This window comes from Oncorhynchus clarkii, chromosome 3 (assembly GCF_045791955.1).
Source record: "Oncorhynchus clarkii lewisi isolate Uvic-CL-2024 chromosome 3, UVic_Ocla_1.0, whole genome shotgun sequence".
In the NCBI taxonomy this organism is placed as follows: Eukaryota; Metazoa; Chordata; class Actinopteri; order Salmoniformes; family Salmonidae; genus Oncorhynchus; species Oncorhynchus clarkii.
In genome coordinates, this window is record NC_092149.1 from 2740943 (window position 1) to 2763158 (window position 22216).

The following is a 22216-nucleotide window of genomic DNA, read 5'->3' on the forward strand; positions in this document are numbered from 1 at the left end:
TCTACCTGGAGAGGGTTACTACGTTAGTTACCTCTCCTCTATCTACCTGGAGAGGGTTACTACGTTAGTTACCTCTCCTCTATCTACCTGGAGAGGAGAGGGTTACTACTTTAGTTACCTCTCCTCTATCTACCTGGAGAGGAGAGGGTTACTACTTTAGTTACCTCTCCTCTATCTACCTGGAGAGGAGAGGGTTACTACTTTAGTTACCTCTCCTCTATCTACCTGGAGAGGAGAGGGTTACTACTTTAGTTACCTCTCCTCTATCTACCTGGAGAGGAGAGGGTTACTACTTTAGTTACCTCTCCTCTATCTACCTGGAGAGGGTTACTACGTTAGTTACCTCTCCTCTATCTACCTGGAGAGGGTTACTACGTTAGTTACCTCTCCTCTATCTACCTGGAGAGGGTTACTACTTTAGTTACCTCTCCTCTATCTACCTGGAGAGGGTTACTACTTTAGTTACCTCTCCTCTATCTACCTGGAGAGGAGAGGGTTACTACTTTAGTTACCTCTCCTCTATCTACCTGGAGAGGGTTACTACTTTAGTTACCTCTCCTCTATCTACCTGGAGAGGGTTACTACTTTAGTTACCTCTCCTCTATCTACCTGGAGAGGGTTACTACTTTAGTTACCTCTCCTCTATCTACCTGGAGAGGAGAGGGTTACTACTTTAGTTACCTCTCCTCTATCTACCTGGAGAGGAGAGGGTTACTACTTTAGTTACCTCTCCTCTATCTACCTGGAGAGGGTTACTACTTTAGTTACCTCTCCTCTACCTACCTGGAGAGGGTTACTACTTTAGTTACCTCTCCTCTATCTACCTGGAGAGGGTTACTACTTTAGTTACCTCTCCTCTATCTACCTGGAGAGGGTTACTACTTTAGTTACCTCTCCTCTATCTACCTGGAGAGGGTTACTACTTTAGTTACCTCTCCTCTATCTACCTGGAGAGGAGAGGGTTACTACTTTAGTTACCTCTCCTCTATCTACCTGGAGAGGAGAGGGTTACTACTTTAGTTACCTCTCCTCTATCTACCTGGAGAGGAGAGGGTTACTACTTTAGTTACCTCTCCTCTATCTACCTGGAGAGGGTTACTACTTTAGTTACCTCTCCTCTATCTACCTGGAGAGGGTTACTACTTTAGTTACCTCTCCTCTATCTACCTGGAGAGGGTTACTACTTTAGTTACCTCTCCTCTATCTACCTGGAGAGGGTTACTACTTTAGTTACCTCTCCTCTATCTACCTGGAGAGGGTTACTACTTTAGTTACCTCTCCTCTATCTACCTGGAGAGGGTTACTACTTTAGTTACCTCTCCTCTATCTACCTGGAGAGGAGAGGGTTACTACTTTAGTTACCTCTCCTCTATCTACCTGGAGAGGAGAGGGTTACTACTTTAGTTACCTCTCCTCTATCTACCTGGAGAGGAGAGGGTTACTACTTTAGTTACCTCTCCTCTATCTACCTGGAGAGGAGAGGGTTACTACTTTAGTTACCTCTCCTCTATCTACCTGGAGAGGAGAGGGTTACTACTTTAGTTACCTCTCCTCTATCTACCTGGAGAGGAGAGGGTTACTACTTTAGTTACCTCTCCTCTATCTACCTGGAGAGGGTTACTACGTTAGTTACCTCTCCTCTATCTACCTGGAGAGGGTTACTACGTTAGTTACCTCTCCTCTATCTACCTGGAGAGGAGAGGGTTACTACTTTAGTTACCTCTCCTCTATCTACCTGGAGAGGGTTACTACTTTAGTTACCTCTCCTCTATCTACCTGGAGAGGAGAGGGTTACTACTTTAGTTACCTCTCCTCTATCTACCTGGAGAGGAGAGGGTTACTACTTTAGTTACCTCTCCTCTATCTACCTGGAGAGGGTTACTACTTTAGTTACCTCTCCTCTATCTACCTGGAGAGGAGAGGGTTACTACTTTAGTTACCTCTCCTCTATCTACCTGGAGAGGGTTACTACTTTAGTTACCTCTCCTCTATCTACCTGGAGAGGGTTACTACTTTAGTTACCTCTCCTCTACCTACCTGGAGAGGGTTACTACTTTAGTTACCTCTCCTCTATCTACCTGGAGAGGAGAGGGTTACTACTTTAGAAACCTCTCCTCTATCTACCTGGAGAGGAGAGGGTTACTACTTTAGTTACCTCTCCTCTATCTACCTGGAGAGGGTTACTACTTTAGTTACCTCTCCTCTATCTACCTGGAGAGGGTTACTACTTTAGTTACCTCTCCTCTATCTACCTGGAGAGGGTTACTACTTTAGTTACCTCTCCTCTATCTACCTGGAGAGGAGAGGGTTACTACTTTAGTTACCTCTCCACTATCTACCTGGAGAGGGTTACTACTTTAGTTACCTCTCCTCTACCTACCTGGAGAGGGTTACTACTTTAGTTACCTCTCCTCTATCTACCTGGAGAGGAGAGGGTTACTACTTTAGTTACCTCTCCTCTATCTACCTGGAGAGGGTTACTACTTTAGTTACCTCTCCTCTATCTACCTGGAGAGGAGAGGGTTACTACTTTAGTTACCTCTCCTCTATCTACCTGGAGAGGAGAGGGTTACTACTTTAGTTACCTCTCCTCTATCTACCTGGAGAGGGTTACTACTTTAGTTACCTCTCCTCTATCTACCTGGAGAGGGTTACTACTTTAGTTACCTCTCCTCTATCTACCTGGAGAGGGTTACTACTTTAGTTACCTCTCCTCTATCTACCTGGAGAGGGTTACTACTTTAGTTACCTCTCCTCTATCTACCTGGAGAGGGTTACTACTTTAGTTACCTCTCCTCTATCTACCTGGAGAGGGTTACTACTTTAGTTACCTCTCCTCTATCTACCTGGAGAGGAGAGGGTTACTACTTTAGTTACCTCTCCTCTATCTACCTGGAGAGGAGAGGGTTACTACTTTAGTTACCTCTCCTCTACCTACCTGGAGAGGAGAGGGTTACTACTTTAGTTACCTCTCCTCTATCTACCTGGAGAGGAGAGGGTTACTACTTTAGTTACCTCTCCTCTATCTACCTGGAGAGGGTTACTACGTTAGTTACCTCTCCTCTATCTACCTGGAGAGGGTTACTACGTTAGTTACCTCTCCTCTATCTACCTGGAGAGGAGAGGGTTACTACTTTAGTTACCTCTCCTCTATCTACCTGGAGAGGAGAGGGTTACTACTTTAGTTACCTCTCCTCTATCTACCTGGAGAGGGTTACTACTTTAGTTACCTCTCCTCTATTTACCTGGAGAGGGTTACTACTTTAGTTACCTCTCCTCTATCTACCTGGAGAGGAGAGGGTTACTACTTTAGTTACCTCTCCTCTATCTACCTGGAGAGGGTTACTACTTGAGTTACCTCTCCTCTACCTACCTGGAGAGGAGAGGGTTACTACTTTAGTTACCTCTCCTCTATCTACCTGGAGAGGAGAGGGTTACTACTTTAGTTACCTCTCCTCTATCTACCTGGAGAGGGTTACTACGTTAGTTACCTCTCCTCTATCTACCTGGAGAGGGTTACTACGTTAGTTACCTCTCCTCTATCTACCTGGAGAGGAGAGGGTTACTACTTTAGTTACCTCTCCTCTATCTACCTGGAGAGGAGAGGGTTACTACTTTAGTTACCTCTCCTCTATCTACCTGGAGAGGGTTACTACTTTAGTTACCTCTCCTCTATCTACCTGGAGAGGAGAGGGTTACTACTTTAGTTACCTCTCCTCTATCTACCTGGAGAGGGTTACTACGTTAGTTACCTCTCCTCTATCTACCTGGAGAGGGTTACTACGTTAGTTACCTCTCCTCTATCTACCTGGAGAGGAGAGGGTTACTACTTTAGTTACCTCTCCTCTATCTACCTGGAGAGGAGAGGGTTACTACTTTAGTTACCTCTCCTCTATCTACCTGGAGAGGGTTACTACGTTAGTTACCTCTCCTCTATCTACCTGGAGAGGGTTACTACGTTAGTTACCTCTCCTCTATCTACCTGGAGAGGGTTACTACTTTAGTTACCTCTCCTCTATCTACCTGGAGAGGGTTACTACTTTAGTTACCTCTCCTCTATCTACCTGGAGAGGAGAGGGTTACTACTTTAGTTACCTCTCCTCTATCTACCTGGAGAGGAGAGGGTTACTACTTTAGTTACCTCTCCTCTATCTACCTGGAGAGGGTTACTACTTTAGTTACCTCTCCTCTATCTACCTGGAGAGGGTTACTACTTTAGTTACCTCTCCTCTATCTACCTGGAGAGGAGAGGGTTACTACTTTAGTTACCTCTCCTCTATCTACCTGGAGAGGAGAGGGTTACTACTTTAGTTACCTCTCCTCTATCTACCTGGAGAGGGTTACTACTTTAGTTACCTCTCCTCTACCTACCTGGAGAGGGTTACTACTTTAGTTACCTCTCCTCTATCTACCTGGAGAGGAGAGGGTTACTACTTTAGTTACCTCTCCTCTATCTACCTGGAGAGGGTTACTACTTTAGTTACCTCTCCTCTATCTACCTGGAGAGGGTTACTACTTTAGTTACCTCTCCTCTATCTACCTGGAGAGGAGAGGGTTACTACTTTAGTTACCTCTCCTCTATCTACCTGGAGAGGGTTACTACTTTAGTTACCTCTCCTCTATCTACCTGGAGAGGGTTACTACTTTAGTTACCTCTCCTCTATCTACCTGGAGAGGGTTACTACTTTAGTTACCTCTCCTCTATCTACCTGGAGAGGGTTACTACTTTAGTTACCTCTCCTCTACCTGGAGAGGGTTACTACTTTAGTTACCTCTCCTCTATCTACCTGGAGAGGGTTACTACTTTAGTTACCTCTCCTCTATCTACCTGGAGAGGGTTACTACTTTAGTTACCTCTCCTCTATCTACCTGGAGAGGGTTACTACTTTAGTTACCTCTCCTCTATCTACCTGGAGAGGAGAGGGTTACTACTTTAGTTACCTCTCCTCTACCTACCTGGAGAGGAGAGGGTTACTACTTTAGTTACCTCTCCTCTATCTACCTGGAGAGGAGAGGGTTACTACTTTAGTTACCTCTCCTCTATCTACCTGGAGAGGGTTACTACGTTAGTTACCTCTCCTCTATCTACCTGGAGAGGAGAGGGTTACTACTTTAGTTACCTCTCCTCTATCTACCTGGAGAGGAGAGGGTTACTACTTTAGTTACCTCTCCTCTATCTACCTGGAGAGGGTTACTACTTTAGTTACCTCTACTCTATCTACCTGGAGAGGAGAGGGTTACTACTTTAGTTACCTCTCCTCTATCTACCTGGAGAGGAGAGGGTTACTACTTTAGTTACCTCTCCTCTATCTACCTGGAGAGGGTTACTACTTTAGTTACCTCTGCTCTATTTACCTGGAGAGGGTTACTACTTTAGTTACCTCTCCTCTATCTACCTGGAGAGGAGAGGGTTACTACTTTAGTTACCTCTCCTCTATCTACCTGGAGAGGGTTACTACTTAGTTACCTCTCCTCAAACTACCTGGAGAGGAGAGGGTTACTACTTTAGTTACCTCTCCTCTACCTACCTGAGAGGAGAGGGTTACTACTTTAGTTACCTCTCCTCTATCTACCTGGAGAGGAGAGGGTTACTACTTTAGTTACCTCTCCTCTATCTACCTGGAGAGGGTTACTACGTTAGTTACCTCTCCTCTATCTACCTGGAGAGGGTTACTACGTTAGTTACCTCTCCTCTATCTACCTGGAGAGGAGAGGGTTACTACTTTAGTTACCTCTCCTCTATCTACCTGGAGAGGAGAGGGTTACTACTTTAGTTACCTCTCCTCTATCTACCTGGAGAGGAGAGGGTTACTACTTTAGTTACCTCTCCTCTATCTACCTGGAGAGGGTTACTACTTTAGTTACCTCTCCTCTATCTACCTGGAGAGGGTTACTACTTTAGTTACCTATCCTCTATCTACCTGGAGAGGGTTACTACTTTAGTTACCTCTCCTCTATCTACCTGGAGAGGAGAGGGTTACTACTTTAGTTACCTCTCCTCTATCTACCTGGAGAGGGTTACTACGTTAGTTACCTCTCCTCTATCTACCTGGAGAGGGTTACTACGTTAGTTACCTCTCCTCTATCTACCTGGAGAGGGTTACTACTTTAGTTACCTCTCCTCTATCTACCTGGAGAGGGTTACTACTTTAGTTACCTCTCCTCTATCTACCTGGAGAGGAGAGGGTTACTACTTTAGTTACCTCTCCTCTATCTACCTGGAGAGGAGAGGGTTACTACTTTAGTTACTTCTCCTCTATCTACCTGGAGAGGAGAGGGTTACTACTTTAGTTACCTCTCCTCTATCTACCTGGAGAGGAGAGGGTTACTACTTTAGTTACCTCTCCTCTATCTACCTGGAGAGGGTTACTACTTTAGTTACCTCTCCTCTATCTACCTGGAGAGGGTTACTACTTTAGTTACCTCTCCTCTATCTACCTGGAGAGGGTTACTACTTTAGTTACCTCTCCTCTATCTACCTGGAGAGGGTTACTACTTTAGTTACCTCTCCTCTATCTACCTGGAGAGGGTTACTACTTTAGTTACCTCTCCTCTATCTACCTGGAGAGGAGAGGGTTACTACTTTAGTTACCTCTCCTCTATCTACCTGGAGAGGGTTACTACTTTAGTTACCTCTCCTCTACCTACCTGGAGAGGGTTACTACTTTAGTTACCTCTCCTCTATCTACCTGGAGAGGAGAGGGTTACTACTTTAGTTACCTCTCCTCTATCTACCTGGAGAGGGTTACTACTTTAGTTACCTCTCCTCTATCTACCTGGAGAGGGTTACTACTTTAGTTACCTCTCCTCTATCTACCTGGAGAGGGTTACTACTTTAGTTACCTCTCCTCTATCTACCTGGAGAGGGTTACTACTTTAGTTACCTCTCCTCTATCTACCTGGAGAGGAGAGGGTTACTACTTTAGTTACCTCTCCACTATCTACCTGGAGAGGGTTACTACTTTAGTTACCTCTCCTCTACCTACCTGGAGAGGGTTACTACTTTAGTTACCTCTCCTCTATCTACCTGGAGAGGAGAGGGTTACTACTTTAGTTACCTCTCCTCTATCTACCTGGAGAGGAGAGGGTTACTACTTTAGTTACCTCTCCTCTATCTACCTGGAGAGGGTTACTACTTTAGTTACCTCTCCTCTATCTACCTGGAGAGGAGAGGGTTACTACTTTAGTTACCTCTCCTTTATCTACCTGGAGAGGAGAGGGTTACTACTTTAGTTACCTCTCCTCTATCTACCTGGAGAGGAGAGGGTTACTACTTTAGTTACCTCTCCTCTATCTACCTGGAGAGGGTTACTACTTTAGTTACCTCTCCTCTATCTACCTGGAGAGGGTTACTACTTTAGTTACCTCTCCTCTACCTACCTGGAGAGGGTTACTACTTTAGTTACCTCTCCTCTACCTACCTGGAGAGGAGAGGGTTACTACTTTAGTTACCTCTCCTCTATCTACCTGGAGAGGAGAGGGTTACTACTTTAGTTACCTCTCCTCTATCTACCTGGAGAGGGTTACTACTTTAGTTACCTCTCCTCTATCTACCTGGAGAGGGTTACTACTTTAGTTACCTCTCCTCTATCTACCTGGAGAGGGTTACTACTTTAGTTACCTCTCCTCTATCTACCTGGAGAGGGTTACTACTTTAGTTACCTCTCCTCTATCTACCTGGAGAGGGTTACTACTTTAGTTACCTCTCCTCTACCTACCTGGAGAGGGTTACTACTTTAGTTACCTCTCCTCTACCTACCTGGAGAGGAGAGGGTTACTACTTTAGTTACCTCTCCTCTATCTACCTGGAGAGGAGAGGGTTACTACTTTAGTTACCTCTCCTCTATCTACCTGGAGAGGGTTACTACTTTAGTTACCTCTCCTCTACCTACCTGGAGAGGGTTACTACTTTAGTTACCTCTCCTCTATCTACCTGGAGAGGGTTACTACTTTAGTTACCTCTCCTCTATCTACCTGGAGAGGGTTACTACTTTAGTTACCTCTCCTCTATCTACCTGGAGAGGGTTACTACTTTAGTTACCTCTCCTCTATCTACCTGGAGAGGGTTACTACTTTAGTTACCTCTCCTCTACCTACCTGGAGAGGGTTACTACTTTAGTTACCTCTCCTCTACCTACCTGGAGAGGAGAGGGTTACTACTTTAGTTACCTCTCCTCTATCTACCTGGAGAGGAGAGGGTTACTACTTTAGTTACCTCTCCTCTATCTACCTGGAGAGGAGAGGGTTACTACTTTAGTTACCTCTCCTCTATCTACCTGGAGAGGAGAGGGTTACTACTTTAGTTACCTCTCCTCTATCTACCTGGAGAGGAGAGGGTTACTACTTTAGTTACCTCTCCTCTATCTACCTGGAGAGGGTTACTACTTTAGTTACCTCTCCTCTATAATCCTGGAGAGGGTTACTACTTTAGTTACCTCTCCTCTATCTACCTGGAGAGGGTTACTACTTTAGTTACCTCTCCTCTACCTACCTGGAGAGGAGAGGGTTACTACTTTAGTTACCTCTCCTCTACCTACCTGGAGAGGAGAGGGTTACTACTTTAGTTACCTCTCCTCTACCTATCTGGAGAGGAGAGGGTTACTACTTTAGTTACCTCTCCTCTATCTACCTGGAGAGGAGAGGGTTACTACTTTAGTTACCTCTCCTCTATCTACCTGGAGAGGAGAGGGTTACTACTTTAGTTACCTCTCCTCTATCTACCTGGAGAGGGTTACTACTTTAGTTACCTCTCCTCTACCTACCTGGAGAGGAGAGGGTTACTACTTTAGTTACCTCTCCTCTACCTACCTGGAGAGGAGAGGGTTACTACTTTAGTTACCTCTCCTCTACCTACCTGGACAGGAGAGGGTTACTACTTTAGTTACCTCTCCTCTACCTACCTGGAGAGGAGAGGGTTACTACTTTAGTTACCTCTCCTCTACCTACCTGGAGAGGAGAGGGTTACTACTTTAGTTACCTCTCCTCTATCTACCTGGAGAGGAGAGGGTTACTACTTTAGTTACCTCTCCTCTATCTACCTGGAGAGGGTTACTACTTTAGTTACCTCTCCTCTACCTACCTGGAGAGGAGAGGGTTACTACTTTAGTTACCTCTCCTCTACCTACCTGGAGAGGAGAGGGTTACTACTTTAGTTACCTCTCCTCTACCTACCTGGAGAGGAGAGGGTTACTACTTTAGTTACCTCTCCTCTACCTACCTGGAGAGGAGAGGGTTACTACTTTAGTTACCTCTCCTCTATCTACCTGGAGAGGGTTACTACTTTAGTTACCTCTCCTCTATCTACCTGGAGAGGGTTACTACTTTAGTTACCTCTCCTCTATCTACCTGGAGAGGGTTACTACTTTAGTTACCTCTCCTCTATCTACCTGGAGAGGGTTACTACTTTAGTTACCTCTCCTCTATCTACCTGGAGAGGAGAGGGTTACTACTTTAGTTACCTCTCCTCTATCTACCTGGAGAGGGTTACTACTTTAGTTACCTCTCCTCTATCTACCTGGAGAGGGTTACTACTTTAGTTACCTCTCCTCTACCTACCTGGAGAGGGTTACTACTTTAGTTACCTCTCCTCTATCTACCTGGAGAGGAGAGGGTTACTACTTTAGTTACCTCTCCTCTATCTACCTGGAGAGGAGAGGGTTACTACTTTAGTTACCTCTCCTCTATCTACCTGGAGAGGGTTACTACTTTAGTTACCTCTCCTCTATCTACCTGGAGAGGGTTACTACTTTAGTTACCTCTCCTCTATCTACCTGGAGAGGGTTACTACTTTAGTTACCTCTCCTCTATCTACCTGGAGAGGAGAGGGTTACTACTTTAGTTACCTCTCCACTATCTACCTGGAGAGGGTTACTACTTTAGTTACCTCTCCTCTACCTACCTGGAGAGGGTTACTACTTTAGTTACCTCTCCTCTATCTACCTGGAGAGGAGAGGGTTACTACTTTAGTTACCTCTCCTCTATCTACCTGGAGAGGAGAGGGTTACTACTTTAGTTACCTCTCCTCTATCTACCTGGAGAGGGTTACTACTTTAGTTACCTCTCCTCTATCTACCTGGAGAGGAGAGGGTTACTACTTTAGTTACCTCTCCTCTATCTACCTGGAGAGGAGAGGGTTACTACTTTAGTTACCTCTCCTCTATCTACCTGGAGAGGGTTACTACTTTAGTTACCTCTCCTCTATCTACCTGGAGAGGGTTACTACTTTAGTTACCTCTCCTCTATCTACCTGGAGAGGGTTACTACTTTAGTTACCTCTCCTCTACCTACCTGGAGAGGGTTACTACTTTAGTTACCTCTCCTCTACCTACCTGGAGAGGAGAGGGTTACTACTTTAGTTACCTCTCCTCTATCTACCTGGAGAGGAGAGGGTTACTACTTTAGTTACCTCTCCTCTATCTACCTGGAGAGGGTTACTACTTTAGTTACCTCTCCTCTATCTACCTGGAGAGGGTTACTACTTTAGTTACCTCTCCTCTATCTACCTGGAGAGGGTTACTACTTTAGTTACCTCTCCTCTATCTACCTGGAGAGGGTTACTACTTTAGTTACCTCTCCTCTATCTACCTGGAGAGGGTTACTACTTTAGTTACCTCTCCTCTATCTACCTGGAGAGGGTTACTACTTTAGTTACCTCTCCTCTATCTACCTGGAGAGGGTTACTACTTTAGTTACCTCTCCTCTATCTACCTGGAGAGGGTTACTACTTTAGTTACCTCTCCTCTACCTACCTGGAGAGGAGAGGGTTACTACTTTAGTTACCTCTCCTCTACCTACCTGGAGAGGAGAGGGTTACTACTTTAGTTACCTCTCCTCTATCTACCTGGAGAGGAGAGGGTTACTACTTTACTTACCTCTCCTCTATCTACCTGGAGAGGAGAGGGTTACTACTTTAGTTACCTCTCCTCTATCTACCTGGAGAGGAGAGGGTTACTACTTTAGTTACCTCTCCTCTATCTACCTGGAGAGGGTTACTACTTTAGTTACCTCTCCTCTATCTACCTGGAGAGGGTTACTACTTTAGTTACCTCTCCTCTATCATCCTGGAGAGGGTTACTACTTTAGTTACCTCTCCTCTATCTACCTGGAGAGGGTTACTACTTTAGTTACCTCTCCTCTACCTACCTGGAGAGGAGAGGGTTACTACTTTAGTTACCTCTCCTCTACCTACCTGGAGAGGAGAGGGTTACTACTTTAGTTACCTCTCCTCTACCTATCTGGAGAGGAGAGGGTTACTACTTTAGTTACCTCTCCTCTATCTACCTGGAGAGGAGAGGGTTACTACTTTAGTTACCTCTCCTCTATCTACCTGGAGAGGGTTACTACTTTAGTTACCTCTCCTCTATCTACCTGGAGAGGGTTACTACTTTAGTTACCTCTCCTCTACCTACCTGGAGAGGAGAGGGTTACTACTTTAGTTACCTCTCCTCTACCTACCTGGAGAGGAGAGGGTTACTACTTTAGTTACCTCTCCTCTACCTACCTGGAGAGGAGAGGGTTACTACTTTAGTTACCTCTCCTCTACCTACCTGGAGAGGAGAGGGTTACTACTTTAGTTACCTCTCCTCTACCTACCTGGAGAGGAGAGGGTGACTACTTTAGTTACCTCTCCTCTATCTACCTGGAGAGGAGAGGGTTACTACTTTAGTTACCTCTCCTCTATCTACCTGGAGAGGGTTACTACTTTAGTTACCTCTCCTCTACCTACCTGGAGAGGAGAGGGTTACTACTTTAGTTACCTCTCCTCTACCTACCTGGAGAGGAGAGGGTTACTACTTTAGTTACCTCTCCTCTACCTACCTGGAGAGGAGAGGGTTACTACTTTAGTTACCTCTCCTCTACCTACCTGGAGAGGAGAGGGTTACTACTTTAGTTACCTCTCCTCTACCTACCTGGAGAGGAGAGGGTTACTACTTTAGTTACCTCTCCTCTACCTACCTGGAGAGGAGAGGGTTACTACTAGTTACCTCTCCTCTATCTACCTGGAGAGGAGAGGGTTACTACTTTAGTTACCTCTCCTCTATCTACCTGGAGAGGGTTACTACTTTAGTTACCTCTCCTCTATCTACCTGGAGAGGGTTACTACTTTAGTTACCTCTCCTCTATCTACCTGGAGAGGGTTACTACTTTAGTTACCTCTCCTCTATCTACCTGGAGAGGGTTACTACTTTAGTTACCTCTCCTCTATCTACCTGGAGAGGAGAGGGTTACTACTTTAGTTACCTCTATCTACCTGGAGAGGGTTACTACTTTAGTTACCTCTCCTCTATCTACCTGGAGAGGGTTACTACTTTAGTTACCTCTCCTCTATCTACCTGGAGAGGGTTACTACTTTAGTTACCTCTCCTCTATCTACCTGGAGAGGGTTACTACTTTAGTTACCTCTCCTCTATCTACCTGGAGAGGGTTACTACTTTAGTTACCTCTCCTCTATCTACCTGGAGAGGAGAGGGTTACTACTTTAGTTACTTCTCCTCTATCTACCTGGAGAGGAGAGGGTTACTACTTTAGTTACTTCTCCTCTATCTACCTGGAGAGGAGAGGGTTACTACTTTAGTTACCTCTCCTCTATCTACCTGGAGAGGGTTACTACTTTAGTTACCTCTATCTACCTGGAGAGGAGAGGGTTACTACTTTAGTTACCTCTCCTCTATCTACCTGGAGAGGGTTACTACTTTAGTTACCTCTCCTCTATCTACCTGGAGAGGGTTACTACTTTAGTTACCTCTATCTACCTGGAGAGGAGAGGGTTACTACTTTAGTTACCTCTCCTCTATCTACCTGGAGAGGGTTACTACTTTAGTTACCTCTCCTCTATCTACCTGGAGAGGAGAGGGTTACTACTTTAGTTACCTCTCCTCTACCTACCTGGAGAGGAGAGGGTTACTACTAGTTACCTCTCCTCTATCTACCTGGAGAGGAGAGGGTTACTACTTTAGTTACCTCTCCTCTATCTACCTGGAGAGGGTTACTACTTTAGTTACCTCTCCTCTATCTACCTGGAGAGGGTTACTACTTTAGTTACCTCTCCTCTATCTACCTGGAGAGGGTTACTACTTTAGTTACCTCTCCTCTATCTACCTGGAGAGGGTTACTACTTTAGTTACCTATCCTCTATCTACCTGGAGAGGGTTACTACTTTAGTTACCTCTATCTACCTGGAGAGGGTTACTACTTTAGTTACCTCTCCTCTATCTACCTGGAGAGGGTTACTACTTTAGTTACCTCTCCTCTATCTACCTGGAGAGGAGAGGGTTATTACTTTAGTTACCTCTCCTCTATCTACCTGGAGAGGAGAGGGTTATTACTTTAGTTACCTCTCCTCTATCTACCTGGAGAGGAGAGGGTTACTACTTTAGTTACCTCTCCTCTATCTACCTGGAGAGGAGAGGGTTACTACTTTAGTTACCTCTCCTCTATCTACCTGGAGAGGAGAGGGTTACTACTTTAGTTACCTCTCCTCCATCTACCTGGAGAGGGTTACTACTTTAGTTACCTCTCTATCTACCTGGAGAGGAGAGGGTTACTACTTTAGTTACCTCTACTCTATCTACCTGGAGAGGGTTACTACTTTAGTTACCTCTCCTCTATCTACCTGGAGAGGGTTACTACTTTAGTTACCTCTCCTCTATCTACCTGGAGAGGAGAGGGTTACTACTTTAGTTACCTCTCCTCTATCTACCTGGATAGGGTTAGTACTTTAATTACCTCTCCTCTATCTACCTGGAGAGGAGAGGGTTACTACTTTAGTTACCTCTCCTCTATCTACCTGGAGAGGAGAGGGTTACTACTTTAGTTACCTCTCCTCTACCTACCTGGAGAGGAGAGGGTTACTACTTTAGTTACCTCTCCTCTATCTACCTGGAGAGGAGAGGGTTACTACTTTAGTTACCTCTCCTCTATCTACCTGGAGAGGGTTACTACTTTAGTTACCTCTCTATCTACCTGGAGAGGAGAGGGTTACTACTTTAGTTACCTCTCCTCTATCTACCTGGAGAGGGTTACTACTTTAGTTACCTCTCCTCTATCTACCTGGAGAGGAGAGGGTTACTACTTTAGTTACCTCTATCTACCTGGAGAGGGTTACTACTTTAGTTACCTCTCCTCTATCTACCTGGAGAGGGTTACTACTTTAGTTACCTCTCCTCTATCTACCTGGAGAGGGTTACTACTTTAGTTACCTATCCTCTATCTACCTGGAGAGGGTTACTACTTTAGTTACCTCTCCTCTATCTACCTGGAGAGGGTTACTACTTTAGTTACCTCTCCTCTATCTACCTGGAGAGGGTTACTACTTTAGTTACCTCTCCTCTATCTACCTGGAGAGGAGAGGGTTACTACTTTAGTTACCTCTCCTCTATCTACCTGGAGAGGAGAGGGTTACTACTTTAGTTACCTCTCCTCTATCTACCTGGAGAGGAGAGGGTTACTACTTTAGTTACCTCTCCTCTATCTACCTGGAGAGGAGAGGGTTACTACTTTAGTTACCTCTCCTCTATCTACCTGGAGAGGAGAGGGTTACTACTTTAGTTACCTCTCCTCTATCTACCTGGAGAGGAGAGGGTTACTACTTTAGTTACCTCTCCTCTATCTACCTGGAGAGGGTTACTACTTTAGTTACCTCTCCTCTACCTACCTGGAGAGGAGAGGGTTACTACTTTAGTTACCTCTCCTCTACCTACCTGGAGAGGAGAGGGTTACTACTTTAGTTACCTCTCCTCTACCTACCTGGAGAGGAGAGGGTTACTACTTTAGTTACCTCTCCTCTATCTACCTGGAGAGGGTTACTACTTTAGTTACCTATCCTCTATCTACCTGGAGAGGGTTACTACTTTAGTTACCTCTCCTCTATCTACCTGGAGAGGGTTACTACTTTAGTTACCTCTCCTCTATCTACCTGGAGAGGGTTACTACTTTAGTTACCTCTCCTCTATCTACCTGGAGAGGAGAGGGTTATTACTTTAGTTACCTCTCCTCTATCTACCTGGAGAGGAGAGGGTTATTACTTTAGTTACCTCTCCTCTATCTACCTGGAGAGGAGAGGGTTACTACTTTAGTTACCTCTCCTCTATCTACCTGGAGAGGAGAGGGTTACTACTTTAGTTACCTCTCCTCTATCTACCTGGAGAGGAGAGGGTTACTACTTTAGTTACCTCTCCTCCATCTACCTGGAGAGGGTTACTACTTTAGTTACCTCTCTATCTACCTGGAGAGGAGAGGGTTACTACTTTAGTTACCTCTACTCTATCTACCTGGAGAGGGTTACTACTTTAGTTACCTCTCCTCTATCTACCTGGAGAGGGTTACTACTTTAGTTACCTCTCCTCTATCTACCTGGAGAGGAGAGGGTTACTACTTTAGTTACCTCTCCTCTATCTACCTGGATAGGGTTAGTACTTTAATTACCTCTCCTCTATCTACCTGGAGAGGGTTACTACTTTAGTTACCTCTCCTCTATCTACCTGGAGAGGAGAGGGTTACTACTTTAGTTACCTCTCCTCTATCTACCTGGAGAGGAGAGGGTTACTACTTTAGTTACCTCTCCTCTACCTACCTGGAGAGGAGAGGGTTACTACTTTAGTTACCTCTCCTCTATCTACCTGGAGAGGAGAGGGTTACTACTTTAGTTACCTCTCCTCTATCTACCTGGAGAGGGTTACTACTTTAGTTACCTCTCTATCTACCTGGAGAGGAGAGGGTTACTACTTTAGTTACCTCTCCTCTATCTACCTGGAGAGGGTTACTACTTTAGTTACCTCTCCTCTATCTACCTGGAGAGGGGAGGGTTACTACTTTAGTTACCTCTATCTACCTGGAGAGGGTTACTACTTTAGTTACCTCTCCTCTATCTACCTGGAGAGGGTTACTACTTTAGTTACCTCTCCTCTATCTACCTGGAGAGGGTTACTACTTTAGTTACCTATCCTCTATCTACCTGGAGAGGGTTACTACTTTAGTTACCTCTCCTCTATCTACCTGGAGAGGGTTACTACTTTAGTTACCTCTCCTCTATCTACCTGGAGAGGAGAGGGTTACTACTTTAGTTACCTCTCCTCTATCTACCTGGAGAGGAGAGGGTTACTACTTTAGTTACCTCTCCTCTATCTACCTGGAGAGGAGAGGGTTACTACTTTAGTTACCTCTCCTCTACCTACCTGGAGAGGAGAGGGTTACTACTTTAGTTACCTCTCCTCTACCTACCTGGAGAGGAGAGGGTTACTACTTTAGTTACCTCTCCTCTACCTACCTGGAGAGGAGAGGGTTACTACTTTAGTTACCTCTCCTCTACCTACCTGGAGAGGAGAGGGTTACTACTTTAGTTACCTCTCCTCTACCTACCTGGAGAGGAGAGGGTTACTACTTTAGTTACCTCTCCTCTACCTACCTGGAGAGGAGAGGGTTACTACTTTAGTTACCTCTCCTCTACCTACCTGGAGAGGAGAGGGTTACTACTTTAGTTACCTCTATCTACCTGGAGAGGGTTACTACTTTAGTTACCTCTCCTCTATCTACCTGGAGAGGAGAGGGTTACTACTTTAGTTACCTCTATCTACCTGGAGAGGGTTACTACTTTAGTTACCTCTCCTCTATCTACCTGGAGAGGGTTACTACTTTAGTTACCTCTCCTCTATCTACCTGGAGAGGGTTACTACTTTAGTTACCTCTCCTCTATCTACCTGGAGAGGGTTACTACTTTAGTTACCTCTCCTCTATCTACCTGGAGAGGAGAGGGTTACTACTTTAGTTACTTCTCCTCTATCTACCTGGAGAGGAGAGGGTTACTACTTTAGTTACTTCTCCTCTATCTACCTGGAGAGGAGAGGGTTACTACTTTAGTTACCTCTCCTCTATCTACCTGGAGAGGAGAGGGTTACTACTTTAGTTACCTCTCCTCTATCTACCTGGAGAGGGTTACTACTTTAGTTACCTCTATCTACCTGGAGAGGAGAGGGTTACTACTTTAGTTACCTCTCCTCTATCTACCTGGAGAGGGTTACTACTTTAGTTACCTCTCCTCTATCTACCTGGAGAGGAGAGGGTTACTACTTTAGTTACCTCTCCTCTATCTACCTGGAGAGGGTTACTACTTTAGTTACCTCTCCTCTATCTACCTGGAGAGGGTTACTACTTTAGTTACCTCTCCTCTATCTACCTGGAGAGGGTTACTACTTTAGTTACCTCTCCTCTATCTACCTGGAGAGGAGAGGGTTACTACTTTAGTTACCTCTCCTCTATCTACCTGGAGAGGAGAGGGTTATTACTTTAGTTACCTCTCCTCTATCTACCTGGAGAGGAGAGGGTTACTACTTTAGTTACCTCTCCTCTATCTACCTGGAGAGGGTTACTACTTTAGTTACCTCTCCTCTACCTACCTGGAGAGGAGAGGGTTACTACTTTAGTTACCTCTCCTCTATCTACCTGGAGAGGGTTACTACTTTAGTTACCTCTCCTCTATCTACCTGGAGAGGAGAGGGTTACTACTTTAGTTACCTCTCCACTATCTACCTGGAGAGGAGAGGGTTACTACTTTAGTTACCTCTCCTCTATCTACCTGGAGAGGGTTACTACTTTAGTTACCTCTCCTCTACCTACCTGTCGAGGAGAGGAGGTTGATCAGACATATTTGTAGTAATTAGTCATTTGTCTACTTAAAAAGGGGCTTCTCAAAATATTATATGGCCATTGATCTAGAGTAGTGCACTACATAGAGAACAGGGTGCCATTGGGTCCTGATCTAGAGTAGTGCACTATAAAGGGAATAGTGTGGGTCCTGGTCTAAAGTAGTGCACTATATAGGGAATAGGGTGCCATTGGGTCCTGGTCTAGAGTAATGTACTATATAGGGAATGTGTGGTCCATACCAGAGGGACCCAGAAGGCCATGCCCCAGGCCTTGGGTAGCAGCAGGTCCCATCCCGCCCCCCAGGACCCCATCTCTGTGCCCTGGCTCTTCCCAGACTGCTGCACCAGTAGGACGGGTACTCTACCCTGCAGGGGGGTGGGGAGTCTGGAGCCTGGGACCAGAACTTCATTACGCAGTCTGTTTACTTCCTGTAGACAGAGAGAAGACTGGATATGGGAGACAAACCACGTTTCCATACAACGGTTTTATGCAAGTTACACCGTTTGGAAATAAATCACCACAGGTGTGATACAATTTCACAAATCGTCAACAGAAAAATGTTCCTTAGACATGTTTATTTTGTTGGTAAAAATGTATTATGTCAGGCCATGAAATGCTACGTTGTACTACGGCGTGGTAAACCGGGAGAATGTTCCAGAACCTGGCAGTGAACTGTTGTCTAGAGAGAATGTTCCAGAACCTGTCAGTGAACTGTTGTCTAGAGAGAATGCTCCAGAACCTGACAGTGAACTGTTTGTCTAGGGAAAATGCTCCAGAACGTCTAGAGAATGCTCCAGAACCTGACAGTGAACTGTTGTCTATAGAGAATGCTCCAGAACCTGACAGTGAACTGTTGTCTATAGAGAATGCTCCAGAACCTGACAGTGAACTGTTGTCTAGAGAGAATGCTCCAGAACCTGACAGTGAACTGTTTGTCTAGGGAGAATTCTCCAGAACCTGTCAGTGAACTGTTGTCTAGAGAGAATGCTCCAGAACCTGTCAGTGAACTGTTGTCTAGAGAGAATGCTCCAGAACCTGACAGTGAACTGTTGTCTATAGAGAATGCTCCAGAACCTGACAGTGAGCTGTTGTCTATAGAGAACGCTCCAGAACGTCTAGAGAGAATGCTCCAGAACCTGTCAGTGAACTGTTGTCTAGAGAGAATGCTCCAGAACCTGTCAGTGAACTGTTGTCTAGAGAGAATGCTCCAGAACCTGTCAGTGAACTGTTGTCTAGAGAGAATGCTCCAGAACCTGACAGTGAACTGTTGTCTATAGAGAATGCTCCAGAACCTGACAGTGAACTGTTTGTCTAGAGAGAATGCTCCAGAACCTGTCAGTGAACTGTTGTCTAGAGAGAATGCTCCAGAACCTGACAGTGAGCTGTTGTCTAGAGAGAATGCTCCAGAACGTCTAGAGAATGCTCCAGAACCTGACAGTGAACTGTTTGTCTATAGAGAATGCTCCAGAACCTGACAGTGAACTGTTGTCTATAGAGAATGCTCCAGAACGTCTAGAGAATGCTCCAGAACCTGACAGTGAACTGTTGTCTATAGAGAATGCTCCAGAACGTCTAGAGAATGCTCCAGAACCTGACAGTGAACTGTTGTCTATAGAGAATGCTCCAGAACGTCTAGAGAATGCTCCAGAACCTGACAGTGAACTGTTGTCTATAGAGAACGCTCCAGAACGTCTAGAGAGAATGCTCCAGAACCTGACAGTGAACTGTTTGTCTAGGGAGAATGCTCCAGAACCTGACAGGAAACAGTTTCTGTGAACGCTCCAGAACCTGACAGGAAACAGTTTCTGTGAACGCGATGGTAACCCATCTAACTTGTATTGTTAATATATTAAGGAATTTAAACAACAGAAGGTATGTTTATGTGCCCTACGTCATCACACACACACAGACTTTAACCTGCAACAAGTCAATGTGATGGAAACACATCTGGCGGGAAGATGTGCACATTGTTTTTAAATGCTGATTGTTTTATATTCACATGAAAATCTGTCCCCCCATTGGATAGAAACCTGGGTACAAACGCAGTCAAAGACTCAATCAAACAGCGGCGTGGATTCTTGAAGAACAATCAAACGCAAGGAACACATATTGGTCTCTTCTTCCTGGGTTGAGTCTCCAGGAGGACGTACATTTAGTGACTCTTCTTCCTGGGTTGAGTCTCCAGGAGGACATACATTTAGTGACTCTTCTTCCTGGGTTGAGTCTCCAGGGGGACATACATTTAGTGACTCTTCTTCCTGGGTTGAGTCTCCAGGAGGACATACATTTAGTGACTCTTCTTCCTGGGTTGAGTCTCCAGGAGGACATACATTTAGTGACTCTTCTTCCTGGGTTGAGTCTCCAGGAGGACATACATTTAGTGACTCTTCTTCCTGGGTTGAGTCTCCAGGAGGACATACATTTAGTGACTCTTCTTCCTGGGTTGAGTCTCCAGGAGGACATACATTTAGTGACTCTTCTTCCTGGGTTGAGTCTCCAGGAGGACATACATTTAGTGACTCTTCTTCCTGGGTTGAGTCTCCAGGAGGACATACATTTAGTGACTCTTCTTCCTGGGTTGAGTCTCCAGGAGGATGTACATTTAGTGACTGTTCTTCCTGGGTTGAGTCTCCAGGAGGACGTACATTTAGTGACTCTTCTTCCTGGGTTGAGTCTCCAGGAGGACATACATTTAGTGACTCTTCTTCCTGGGTTGAGTCTCCAGGAGGACATACATTTAGTGACTCTTCTTCCTGGGTTGAGTCTCCAGGAGGACATACATTTAGTGACTCTTCTTCCTGGGTTGAGTCTCCAGGAGGACATACATTTAGTGACTCTTCTTCCTGGGTTGAGTCTCCAGGAGGACATACATTTAGTGACTCTTCTTCCTGGGTTGAGTCTCCAGGAGGACATACATTTAGTGACTCTTCTTCCTGGGTTGAGTCTCCAGGAGGACATACATTTAGTGACTCTTCTTCCTGGGTTGAGTCTCCAGGAGGACATACATTTAGTGACTCTTCTTCCTGGGTTGAGTCTCCAGGAGGATGTACATTTAGTGACTGTTCTTCCTGGGTTGAGTCTCCAGGAGGACGTACATTTAGTGACTCTTCTTCCTGGGTTGAGTCTCCAGGAGGACATACATTTAGTGACTCTTCTTCCTGGGTTGAGTCTCCAGGAGGACATACATTTAGTGACTCTTCTTCCTGGGTTGAGTCTCCAGGAGGACATACATTTAGTGACTCTTCTTCCTGGGTTGAGTCTCCAGGAGGACATACATTTAGTGACTCTTCTTCCTGGGTTGAGTCTCCAGGAGGACATACATTTAGTGACTCTTCTTCCTGGGTTGAGTCTCCAGGAGGACATACATTTAGTGACTCTTCTTCCTGGGTTGAGTCTCCAGGAGGACATACATTTAGTGACTCTTCTTCCTGGGTTGAGTCTCCAGGGGGACATACATTTAGTGACTCTTCTTCCTGGGTTGAGTCTCCAGGAGGACATACATTTAGTGACTCTTCTTCCTGGGTTGAGTCTCCAGGAGGACATTCATTTAGTGACTCTTCTTCCTGTGGGACATACCCTGGGTAGAGTCTTCATACATTTAGTAATGATATATTAAACAGACATGGTGCTATGGTTCAGTACCTGGTCTGTCATCTTGTTGTGTGTGACGTTGTCGCGGACAGACCGGTCCCACAGGGAACTCTGGCTGAGGGGTTCAGGGATCCCCTTCAACATCAGTTCCCTCCTCCTCTCCTCGTTCACTCCTGAAACAACAGAGGGCATAGTGCCGTATGACCAGGTACTCAGGAGAGTCACCAAACTGTGTTGAGTAGGCCAGAGGAAGCACACAACTAGTTGGCAACATCTACAGCTTCACCGAGTAGCTCTATAGGGCCTACATCCACTAAATAAGGAAGTGGGTGATGCAACCCCCAGCCAGGTACTAAAAGGTCAATAAGGAAGTGGGTGATGCAACCCCCAGCCAGGTACTAAAAGGTCAATAAGGAAGTGGGTGATGCAACCCCCAGCCAGGTACTAAAAGGTAAACAAGGAAGTGGGTGATGCAACCCCCAGCCAGGTACTAAAAGGTAAACAAGGAAAACAAGGAAGTGGGTGATGCAACCCCCAGCCAGGTACTAAAAGGTCAATAAGGAAGTGGGTGATGCAATCCCCAGCCAGGTACTAAAAAGATAAATAAGGAAGTGGGTGTGAACCTCTGAGGGCGTGGTCTGAGCACAGGGTCCTGCCAGGATTCGAACCTGGGACATCTGCATGGACGAGCAGAGGCTCCCCAGGAGCACAGGACCAGAGAAGTACCACCAGCAGAAGAGCAGAGAATGACCCACAGAACCTCCCTACCCACAAAGCCTCAGGACCTATTACCATCACATTCATAAACACAGGGTCCTGTTCAGCAGGGAACAAATCTCTGACATTTTCTTGGATGCGTTCTCATTTGAATAGTCGGCTACGTCACAGTTTCACTCTGATTGAAAAGGTTGTGTTCTGAACATGGCCCAGGTAGAATCACCCTAAAGGAGAACTAATGATGTAAACTATATCGGACATGTCTGAA

General features: G+C 45.4%; 1 protein-coding gene across 1 annotated transcript in view; it reads right to left on the reverse strand.

Annotated features, from left to right (window-relative positions):
• LOC139386548 (ribonucleases P/MRP protein subunit POP1-like) overlaps window positions 1–22216 on the reverse strand; it is a 57548-nt gene that overhangs the window by 19385 nt on the left and 15947 nt on the right. Inside the window, exons 11-12 of the mRNA XM_071132195.1 lie at window positions 21283–21404; window positions 17880–18068 (exon numbers count right to left, since the gene is read on the reverse strand). Coding sequence (XP_070988296.1) covers window positions 17880–18068; window positions 21283–21404 — 311 coding nt within the window. The remainder of the gene's footprint in view (window positions 1–17879; window positions 18069–21282; window positions 21405–22216) is intronic.